Source organism: Myiozetetes cayanensis, unplaced genomic scaffold (genome assembly GCF_022539395.1).
Source record: "Myiozetetes cayanensis isolate MyiCay16 unplaced genomic scaffold, myiCay2020 scf12, whole genome shotgun sequence".
Lineage (NCBI taxonomy): Eukaryota > Metazoa > Chordata > Aves > Passeriformes > Tyrannidae > Myiozetetes > Myiozetetes cayanensis.
In genome coordinates this window covers 13201567-13213597 of record NW_026086826.1, presented here as the reverse complement: position 1 = coordinate 13213597, position 12031 = coordinate 13201567, and the positions used below count along the sequence as shown (strand labels likewise).

At 44.2% G+C, this 12031-nt stretch overlaps 1 protein-coding gene across 7 annotated transcripts in view; it reads right to left on the bottom strand.

Moving 5' to 3' along the window:
* LRRC7 (leucine rich repeat containing 7) overlaps positions 1-12031 on the bottom strand; it is a 195761-nt gene that overhangs the window by 28397 nt on the left and 155333 nt on the right. For 6 of the 7 annotated variants that reach the window (XM_050306383.1, XM_050306384.1, XM_050306381.1 and 3 more), the window contains exons 11-15: positions 10094-10223; positions 9607-9722; positions 3289-3358; positions 1582-1681; positions 792-916 (exon numbers count right to left, since the gene is read on the bottom strand). In XM_050306383.1, the coding sequence (XP_050162340.1) occupies positions 792-916; positions 1582-1681; positions 3289-3358; positions 9607-9722; positions 10094-10223 (541 nt within the window). Of the gene's footprint in view, positions 1-791; positions 917-1581; positions 1682-3288; positions 3359-5073; positions 5162-9606; positions 9723-10093; positions 10224-12031 lie in introns of those variants that run through there. The other variant, XR_007627669.1, reaches the window with a different exon arrangement.

Genomic DNA, 12031 nt, shown 5'->3' with positions numbered 1-12031 from the left:
CTCACTGATCCAGAGTTATCATCAGAGAGGAAATCTGTATTCCCTGACAGTACTATTCCTGTGGGTTTAATGATACATCAAAAGTAGCCTAACCCCGAAGAGAGAATTCTCAAAGTTCAAAATTCTCAATGGAAAAAGTTATTGAACAATTCCAATTACCAAATCTATCTTAACATATGTTTGGCTGAGAGTTCAGTTTTAACTCTGAAAGATAAAAAGTGAAATCTCTGTATAATCTATGCTGCTATAAATGCTGCAGTGTTGGTGGTTACTGCCTGTTGAGAATTTAAATTAACCTGCAAATTTCTCCCTTAAAGGTCTGGTGAAACTGATAAAAATGTACAAGTTGAAACCTCCCCATGAACTATTGCAACCCATGGCTGGAGGGACTCACCTGAAGTTCTTAAAAGGTTGTAGCAATGAGCTTTTAGCTCCTGTGTGGGCATCTAAACAAATCCCATCTCATCCCACCCTCTGCCATGGGCAGGGACCCCCTCCACTAGCTCAGGTTTCTCCAAGCCCTGTTCAACCTGGACCTGGATATATTTTAGTGTCAAACTCTTCGTCATGCTCTGCTGCTTCCTAATCTTCTACAGAACTAGGACAATAATTCAAAGCCTCCCAACACTTTGTGTTAATTCTGGTTTTGTGACAAGACCCCCGGCACAGCAGGAACCTGAACAGGAATGGGTTTATGGGTATTTAGAACACAAAAATAGTTAAATTCAAGACCTGTATACTGGACCCTGTCCATAATATGTTAATACCAGAATAAACCAAACGGAACGTACTTTAACTTTCCCTGGGTTTTCTTCCTCTTCCTTTTTGTCTTCAAACTCAAAGGCCACAGTCATGCGCTGCTGCCTCTGCTCCTCCCACAGCGTGGGGTTAAAACTGTCACTGTCCGACTGGAAATCTGCAGAGAAAGGGAAAAGAGCACAGGAACCAGCAGTTGGTGCACCCAGAGGATGGAAAGGGCCTAAAAAGGCTTTTCTTGGTTGATCGCACAATCTTGGGATATGGTTTGAAAACATGAGGGGGCAATGACAGTGGGAACTGAGAAACCATGACAGAGTTCTTATAAAAACTGTGGTGAGGGGGATGGGAAGCAACAGGGTTTTGGGGCACACCTGGAGCACAGGGGGAGTATGAAAACTCTAATTTAATGCTGCTGTGTAAGGAGCCAAACCCTGAATTAGGCAGGCTGGGACCCCTGAACTCGCCTCCCTGTGTGCTGGACACCCCCAGCTACAGACGGGGCCAGTCTCTGGCCAACAGGCAGAGGCCACAATTCCTTCCCATGCACACTCAGATCCAGATCCAAACTGCTTTTACAAAGCCATTCTGGAAGTTAAAGTGCTTTACAAAATGTAAATCTGACTGGCCTGAGAATGACAGGATTCCTCTGCGTGTGCCAAAATAGTGATGCCTGTGTGTCCCATTGGCTTGGCATGAGGAGACACATACGGAGCCACGTTGGAACCCTCCCTCTGGATTTTCTCCTCTCTCTGGATCTCCTCATCCCTCTGGATTTCCTCCAGACTCTAAACAAACCCCATTTCTGCTTTGCTGCTGTTTTACCTTCATCACTGCGGGGCTGTTGGGGGAACATGTAGTTGGTAAGCACTCGCTGCTTGGTTTCAGGATGTGCCTCCGTCTGCAGCGGGATGAGAGCCTTGGACTGGAGAGGAAAACCAGAGCAGTTACCTCAGAGTGTGAGCTGAGATGGGATTCAGCTTCTGATAAATAGGGAATACAAAGGAATCTACAATTCCATGTGAAAAGAAACTCCCTGTGGACTAAAACAAGTGTTAAGCTGGTGGCAATACCTCCTCTCCCACTCCTCCCTTCTGCAATTCCTGCAATTCCCACCAGGATGGGCAGAACATCAGGAATACTGCAGGTGTTCTGGGCTGAGGAAGGAAAAAGGTCAGAGCACAGAGCTGTCACTGCACGGTTAATCCACAGCAGAACCCAATGTCTCCAGTTACAGGAGCCAGAGAAAAATTCCCAGTTGGGAAAAATATTGAAAAGAAAAATCAAGAATTTTCAGGAAGATTTAAATGGAATGTTAAATAGAGAGTACTGTTAATTTTAAATTTAAAATATGATTTAAATCTCCTCAGATGACTTTATATATTTTTCTTTTTTTTTTTTTTTTTTTTTAAACATTTTATGTAAAACACTCCTACCAGGGCTGTGATCTAGTTTAAGCCAGAGCTAATAAGGAGTTAATGAATGATGGAGGAGTAGATTCACAGTAGTTGCCTGTTCTGAGAGTAAACCTGCTGCAACATACTGGAGAACTTACATGGAGCCACTCTGAGTGTTCAGATGTTGTGTATCACTTCAACTGATGCAATTTTATTATTGATTTATTCTAATGTAACACCAGGAGTGACTGTCATAGTCCACAGAATGGAAACTATTTCATCCTACACCAAAGGAAAGTCAAAATGCTGGAAAACCACATATATTTTAAAAGGAAGAGGCTGTTCTGTGCCTGGGCTGCTCAGCCATGCAACGTTAATTTTTTAAATGGAAATTAGAGTGAAAAAACCCAAGAATCCCAATTTAACACATTAAAATTTAATCATAATTTTCTATTACCCCTCCCTTCAGCTTTCCCATTTTTGGCTCAGCTATAAAAGTAAATGTACATTTAAGACATTTTAGTGCTCAGCTGCTGGTTGAACTGTTGCATTTCTTAGTGTTCGTGTTACATAATTTGCTTTAAAATAGAACCCCAAACCAAAGCCCTCAGACAAAGAAGGGCACACTCAGATTTAAGAGGAACATAAATGAGTTTTCTCCAAACCAAGACTCAGAGTTCTTGTGCATCTTTGACACGGTTAGACTGCCCCTGAGTACAATGAAATTTAAAATATGCAGGAAGGGAAGAATGGACAGGAAAAGGGAAAAGAAAGACAAAAATAGAGGTGTAGATGGAGCAAATGATGGGACAAACCACTAACAAGGTTGGTAGCAAAGTCTTATATATTGAATTTATTTTTAAAAACTACTCTCTTGCTACTTTTGCCCTTTATTTACTACTTTTGTAAGGACAGAGAAGCTTGTCCAGGTGAAATAAATCCTGCAAAGCAGCTTTTTTCCAAGTTTCTAAAGGACAGCCAGAAGGATCTACACCTCGATATCAAAGTATAAAGCTGTGCTGGGAGAAAACACTTCCAAAATTTTGATACAACCATAGATTAAATGACAGGTTTCATTTACAGCCCTTCCAATGACCCCTTAAATAAGAAAAATACGAATATTGAAAGGCATTACCTGGTTGTCAGAAAGCCACAAAGCTGCAAGTTCTTTGAGTTTAGTAAAAGTGAAGGGTAAATTCTTCAGTCTGTAAATGATAATATTGGAACAACGTGAATCCTTCATTTCCACAACAGTTTGTTTAAAGATTTGTCTGCAAGATGTTTGTCTTGATCATACTGAAACAGCGGTAATTTCATAGCTTTTTTCCTCATTTTTTACTAAAATACAATATTTTATTAAGGGCATTCCATGTTAAGAGAGAGATTGAAATCTAAAATGCTGGCATCACACCCTAAGGTACTGAGGAGTTACTGATATTTTGCCTTGGCAAAATGTAACCAAAATTACGCTCATAACACAGAAAACAGAAAAATCTTCATCCCAGGAAGACTTACAGGAAAGACCTCACTGTACCTTCCAGAGCTCTTTTTATTGGACATTGGAGTTTCGTAACAGAATCACTGAGATCATGGAAAACTCATTTTTGTTGAAATGTCAGACAAAGGATTAAAATAATATAAATATTCATAGTGAACCTAAATGACAAAATTAAACGAAGCAGCAAAAAATTAGCATTTTAATTAGACATTTAAACACATCTCCTAAAAGTGATCTGCATGAGGGAATGGGAAATGATGACACGATGTTTGCAGAAATTCATTCATGTTTTTCCCACTAACTCATTATGAACATGAATTTTCACTCCTCAGTCATCATGGAGTCCCAGACTGGTTTTGGCTGGGAGGGACTTTAACGATGAGCCAGTTCCACCCCCTGCCATGGGCAGGGTCACCTTCCACTAGCCCAGGTTGCTCCAAGCCCCGTCCAACCTGGCCTTGGACATCCCCAGGGGTGGGGCAGCCACAGCTGCTCTGGGCAACCTCTGCCAGGGCCTCACCACCCTCACAGCCAAGAATTTTCTCCCAGTATCCCACCTAAACCTGCTCTGTACCAACACATGGCCTGTTCCAGCCATGGACTGATGTTCTCTCAGCTTTTGTCCAGAGTTTAAGGAGCTGGAGGACAGTGGGAAGGGATGTATCGACCAAAGGACCTTTGACAAAGACAAAACCTAAATGTGATTTGGCAAAAAGAAAAGTGGAAAAGCCGTTTTCTGAGAGTCAGACAACCCACTCTGGGGAAACAAAGGCTCTCACAGACATATTGGCTCCAAGCTCAGTAAAACCAGGTAAGCCACTGTCAGGTGCTGCATCAGTGGGAAAACCCTCTGTCCCTGTACCAGCAACATTCCTACAGTCTCCTTCACACAAAAAATTTATATTTCTGGGAGATGAGCCCCTTAACAAGCATTTGTACCATTGTCACCATGCAGCAAAGCTTTGGAAGCATCTCCCTTATGGAATTTGGATGTGTTTTTGCCACAAGCTCATTCCCATTAATACTGGGGCTTTTTGAGACAGCAGCATGTCCGTAAGGCACTGGAATTGTTTTCATAAGGATATATTAGACTAGAAATCAGTTTTCTATAAAAATGAATGTTTGCACACGCAGTTAAAACTCCAGTTAAATACCTCTGGAGATTAGAGCAGATTTCCATGTGTGCACACGTTTAAACCTGGAATTAACACCACAGGAGAAAGTAAGGAGAGCCTGACCTACCTGAACCTTAGTTTTCATTGCTGTCTTATCATAAAATAAATGGACTGTTTAATCTGAGGAGCTTTTCTAACTTGTGTGGGTGAGTTCTGAGCCCAGGACAGAAGCAGTGCACACACAGAAAGGGGAGGGTTCTTTCAGCTCTTTCAAGAACAATCTAGAACTAAAAGAAAGGTTACTTACCAGTAACCGATGTCTTTGAGAAGTGTAGCCCAAATGTACATTCTAACAATTCTACCTCTCAATCACAGGGCTCAGACCTGGAAGGACTCTGAGGAGAGAGGAGAAGCAGATGGAAGACAGGTGTGTATGTGGACTACACATGGTGAGAACACCGGTTACTGGTAAGTCACACAGCTCTTTTCTCTGCATGAATCCCACGGGTACCCTGAGCCTCCCAGGGACTCAGCACTGCTGGAGCTTTCACACCAGCAGCACCTGCACAACCACTTCGTCAAACTTCTCAGTTCTCCTGGACTAGAGTGTGCCTGGCAAAGGCAAGGATGGATCCCAAAGAGTCTGGACTCAAACCTGTCCTGACTGACCACAGAGTGTGAAGCCATCTGAGCTGGCCAGCTGTACTCCAGCCCTCCTGAGACTCCACCTCAGCAATCAGGGTCCAACCCATCATGGCCCATCAGAGCCAACCGAATCCTGCACTTTCCAGAGCCTGTGGGAGGTTGGAAAGGTTTGGACCTGTAAAGATAAAAGGAGAGAGGACTCCCAGCTATGGAGATGAGAAGTTTGGATATCACTGGCATGGGAAAGGAAAGCTGGAGCCTATTTCCCTAGTGAAAGGGGAATTCTAATATGCATATTTGAAGGAAGTTCTGAAACTAAAACAGCTTCTGGTCACTTAAGATGAGCAAGGTCCATCTTACAGCGCTGAGGAGAAGACACAAAACAGAGTGAAAGTCTGCAGTACCTGAAACCACAGAACCAAACACTGACCCTTCTGTGTGCAAAATGTGTCACCTTGCAAGAAATGTGAGGTTCCCATTAGCCTGGGGGGCAAAAAGATCTGTTTCAGGTTTGCCTCCTTCCTCAAAGACATCCAATCAGGATTTTAGACCAGATCTAAAATGTTCCGGACTATCACACCCAGACAAGCTCCAGGGACACAAGGGAGGGAAAGCTCCTCTATCCATGGCTCCATGTGTGCATGGCCATTCCAGGAGCAGACTGCAGATCTTCCATGCACTCTGGCATCCTGTATCTACACCCCTCAAGGCAGACTGCACCCCCATGCCATGAGGAATATGGTGGCCAGAAGGAACATTTTTCATGGCAAAAGGGCATCTCTATAAGCATGTGAGTAGCCCAGTTCCCACCAGAGTCAATGGGATAAAGGCAGTGATGTCAGAGGTTAATGGATACATAAGTGCCCCATTTACAGTCACCACTGTAAGCACCAAACGTGAAATTTGGCATGTGGCAAAGGACAAGGAGATGGCCCTGACATATCACTCCCTGGGATGAACTTGCAGTAGGCAGATCCCCAGTGGAAGTTGCTGTTCCATCTGTAAAACTCCACCTCCATGGTGATGGATCCATCATATGAACTAACAGTCACAGGGACAGTCTGTTCCCTTAGCAAGGAAGCAACGTGCTAGGATGCACGAGCAACGGGACATTGCCAGGATGGACGTGGAACACCTCTGGTGTCAGGAGAGAAAGTCACAAAGGGCTGACCAGTTAATTCTCATGGAATATGTACAATCTATCCTTGCTTGTTATAAACCACAGGGAGTGACAGCTTCTCCTCACAAGATTTATGCATCAGCAGTGGTTGGGTGAAGGGTCCCTCTTAGAGGGGCCCAGGGTTCAGAAGGCCCCATAACAGGCTGAGAGGGAAGAGGCTGATGCACATCCCAGGATCCAGGAGCCCATCGCAACAGGATGAAGCTCAGGAGGCTCCAGAATCACCCATCTGCTCTGCCTGTGTGTGTCTCTGTCTCTTCTTCCAATGGCTTGAAGGGGTACCCAGGAAAAGAGCTGGTGTGCTCTACCTCCTGTGAGATCTGGGAAGAGCAGAGAGGCAAAACTGCTGTGGGAACATGGGAAGGCTCCCAGAAGGAAGCAGAGCCTAGGCACCCTTCTCTTAAGCAGGTACATGTGGACCCATTCAAAGAAAGAACAGACATTCCATGGATGTTAATGAAAATGGGACAACAGGAAAGTTAAATATATCATTAAAAACTCCAGCATTAAGAAGGAATCTGAACTTTGTCCAAGCTCTTTGGTGCCAAAATGTGGAAAGTTTTTAAAAAAGTTTCATTGCAGTGGAAAGTTCCATGGCACAAGAATTATCACATCTCAGCAGAGCAACACTGAACCTCAGCCAGAGCTTACAGCAAGGAAGGAGGAAAGATTTACTGCCCAAACCACTCCAGAAAATTACATGAGACAATTCAACCAGGTTTAAAGAAAATTCAGCTGAGTTTAAAGGTTGAAGGTCTCTGGTTAGGGTCAGTTCCCACCTCTCCCAGTCCAGACCCCACTCTCCCAGTGGTCCCACAATGCTCACAGCTCACTGCACAGCTTTCCAGGAGGACTGGAGAAAATAGCTTACCACCACCACATCCCCCTGCAGGAGAGTGGGAAGGACAGCAGCACGTCCCATCCCAAGGGACATCCCATCACTGGGATGCTGGTCCCATAATTACCTTCCTTCCCAGTGGAAATCCCAATAGTCTCCCAGCTGGGCAGCTGGGGAAAAGGAATTGGGTCAGGACAGCTGTTTGGTGGGATCCAGCTGCTGGGTCAGCCTAGCTGGGAAGCCCTGTCTGCTCCCACCCCCTCCCAGCCATGAACTGCCCTTCCCTGTCTCACCTCAGCACTCACAGTCCCTCACCACACTGAAGTGGTGGGACTGAAACCAGCAGATGACTTGGCTGAAAAGTCACTGGGGAAAAAAATGGAAAACAAAACCCAAATAAACCCCACTGGTTTCCTGCCCCTCACCTCAGACTCACGGCACAGTCACAGGTTGGAAAAGGGGCAGTGACCCAGCTCAGAATGGTTTCATGTGCCACGGAAGGCTTCTGTACCCTGAATTCCCAAGTGCCCTGGACTAGGGTTGTCCTCTTGTCTCCCCACTCCTGTGTCCACCTATGCCCCCTCCCAGGTGCCACCACAGCTGCTGGGCAGGAACCAGACATGGAAAGGTCCATCTGAAAATTCCCTGTATTTGAGATGGGCTGCATTCACCTGTATCACTTATGGATCCAGGATCACAGATATTTGGACAAAACCACAGCAGGACAGGACAGGGCACGTGGGTGCAGGGACAGGATGGGAAGCCAGCCTGCCTTTGTGGCAGGAATGGCAGCTGGAGTGGTTTGGAAATGTTGTTTCAGACTCTGTCTGTACAGATAAAGGCACAAACACACACTGCTGCCACCAATATACTGATGGGGGAGCACCCCTGTCCCCAGGAAAGCACTGGAGTCTGGAACTCAAAATCAAGAGACCCACCATTTGATCATAGAGTTATAGATTCATGGAACTGTTTAAGTTGGAAAAGCCCTCTGAGACCATCAAGTCCAACCATTCCCCAGCACTGTCAAGGCCACCACTAACTCACGTCCCCAAGTGCCACATCCACACAGCTTTTAAATTCCTCCATGGATGGGGACTCCACCAGTGCCAGGGCCCAACAACCTCCTCCACAAGGAATTTTCCCTAATATCCAACCTAAACCTCCCCTGGTGCCACCTGAAAGCATTTCCTGATTCTGGGATTTGGACAGTCACAACATAAACTAGGCTCAAGTTTAACTTCCCATTCTGGTCCAGCCATGATAGATTTTATGACCTAAATTGCAATGCAGAAAAGAATCAAACTGAATTAAACAAGTACTTTTAAACAAACATATTAAAGGGGTTCTACATTACTTCATTTTATGGTTTATATTTTATGTTCAGCTTTAATCTCAACAATGAAACTGCTGACAGCAAATCAGACACAGGGGTGGGAAGTCCTTCTCCTAATTTTTACTGAGTGTGGAGGGTAATTATTGGAGAGAAAATGGAATTCACCCCCCCATAGGTGGCACTATCCAGCAAACCTGAAAATTACCACATTCTTGGCACACCCACATGGATAAAGCTCAAGGAAATTCAGTCTTTGACAGCACAGGTATCAAGAAAGGCTCAGTTTAAGCATTTTGTTTCTCATCTAAGCACAGTCATGTGCATAAGAACACAAGAATCTGGGTTTATTGACAAAAAAAAAAGTCTACTGAAGGAAATGAAAAATGTTCCTTGGATTTCAGTGAAGGCAGGATAACAAACTCCTGTGCTTGCACTTCACGTTCCCTATAGATCAGCTTTTTCATCATTAAATATTACAAACCTATATAAGCCAAATATCCCATTTTGTGCATGGAAACAGCAGGGCATAAAGGAAGCAAATGGGTTTTAACCTATTAAAACACACCAAGACCCAGATCTTGGCCCCAATCAACGTCTTCTTTGGTATCAGTAGAAGTAAGACCAAACCATAAAGATAAAAAAAAAAAACCAACAAGAGTCTTTCCTTATATTTTAAATAAAATAAATAATAACCATATTATTTTTAATATAATTCTAAATAGATTGTTTTATAATATATCTTTTATATAAATGTATTTTTTAAAAATACTTGAAAATTGGAGTTTAATTTTTTTTTTTTTATAAATGCTTAAATTGGTTAAGGAAATGATGTGAACCGTACCTGTTATCGCTCAGGTTTAACACTCTCAGCTTCTGCATCTGCCCAATTTCATCGGGAAGAAATTCCAGCTTGTTGGAGCGCAGAGACATCACCGTAACGTTTTTACAGCTTCCAATCTGGGGAATGAAAAAGCCAAAGGTGATGGAATCCTGCCTCTGGTAACATTTATTATCACTCACTTTTCATGGCAGGAGGTGGCTGAATTGGGTTTTTGCTGGAAGTGACAAAGAGCAGAAAATACAGAATTTAATCAGAAAGTAACACCCTCAGGGTTCCTGGGGTTACTCACTCTGCTCTTCACATGGATATTCCAAATTTAACAGGAATTTATTAATTTACTGCTCAGTTTTACTACTGAGTACATAAGAAAGGTTTGGTCTCCCACTTCATCCCACAAACAATTGCTTTAACAGATAATTTTTCTGGGCAAGGATGAAATCTTGGGCTCCCACAAAACATTTCAGTCTATAATTCCAAAGCCTCTCACTTCTCTGGGCAGCTCCGGGAGGAAATTCTCATCCACAGCCAAGGTCCTCAGGTTGTGGAGGTACCCGATGGTGGAGGGCAGGGACTCCAACTCATTGCAGCTGCAGTCAAATTCTTCTAACAAAGACAAACTGGAATTGTAAATACACTCGTTAGCAGCCATGCAAGGGGTGGAGAACCACAGTTAACAACCTACAACCTCTGGGAGTTCTACATAACTACAGACACAGCCTTGGGAAGAAATTTTAGAGCCGATTTCCTCCACTATCCCAGGTTGCTCCAAACCCCATCCAACCTGGCCTTGGACACTTCCAGGGATGGGGCAGCCACAGCTTCTCTGGGCAACCTGTGCCAGGGCCTCACCACCCTCACAGGGAAGAATTTCTCCCCATTATCCCATCTAACCCTGCCCTCTGCCAGTGGGAAGCCATTCTGCCATGTTCTACCACTCCATTCCCTTGTAAATGCTGGGAATACAAGTTTTAATTTGTCATTTGCAGCATCTGGTACAGACAGATGTGGCACAGACTGGACACAAAACTCTCCTCTAACAGAACACATTGCACCCCTCCGTGCTGACTTCCCTCCTGGCACCTTCCCACCCACATAGGTCATTCCCTCAGGTGCTGCAGAGAACATCTCCAGCCTTTGGCTCTAATTTAGTGATTTAATCAGTGGGAATCACTGATTTTGTGTGGATTGTTTTATTAAGATGGATCTACTGTGCAGGGCCACACTCTGAATGCCACCACAGACTTGTCCTTTGAACAAGAGCTCCAAAGATGAGGGTGGTGGTTCCCCACCAGCACCAAAGGTGAAATGTTCTCTGTCTCATGGAGAAATTGGTCCCTTGAGGGATCATTCCCTCCTCCACATTGTTAATCCCTGTGTGACAGTAACAGGCTCTGTGGTAGGTACTGCCACCAGTATTTAGGAGAAAGAGACTCAGTAGAAAACTATCCAAAGGGATGAGTCACAGAAAGCCAAGTTCATTTTGATGTGGGAGACACCGTCCTCGTTAGAGAGGGAGCACTTCATTGAAAAAGCATAACCAGTCACTCTAAAATAACACATAATATCCGATGATCAGCCTCTGCTCTGCATTCCCACCTCAGAGCAGCAGTTGCTGCTTATTATTTAAAAAAATAATTAAGGTTCCAAGACAAACAATACTGAACAGACATTAGGTTAAAAAATGGGGGTTCCTTCAATTTGAGCAATTCAGCAAAAAGAAAAGTTTTAGAAGGTTTCAGAAACTGACCCCCAAAACTGCTAAAGCTGAATAGTAGATCAACCTTTCTGCAGCATCCAGTAGAGCTTTGAGCCTTATGAGCTTTCACTGCTCATCAGAATTTACTGCCACACAATGACTTGAGCAGCAAAGATTTGTCCTTTAGTGATTCACATCACCAATTTTTAATACTCTTCATTATCCCATAAATCTGGAGACATTACAAAAACTACAGAAGAGTGAGCCAACCTGGGCTGTCAGTGGCTGCAGCTGAAATAGTTCACAAATTTGGATTATTTTTCCCAAATGGCACAACAGTTATTACTGAAATAGCCAGGTTGGATGGGGCTTCGAGAAAACTGGTCTGGTGGAAGGTGTCCCTGCCCATGACAGAGGGTGGAACTGGATGAGCTTTAAGGTCCCTCCAACCCAAACCAGCCTGGGATTCTATGAACTGGCTCCTACAGAAGGTGTGCAGCACAGTTGGCCTCCTGATGTCCAACCTGAACCTCCCTCAGCACAGCTCTGTCTCTGCTGCATCAACACTGGTGCCCTGGGGAGGATGGAGACTCTGGTGCCACACCTGCAGAAGGCAGCCATGGACAAGGAACTCTGATTTTTTTTCCAAATGCCAGTTTATATAGAATTTCAGAAGTAAAATATGTAGAGGAGGAGGCACCCTACAAAAATGCCAATGCTAAAGATATG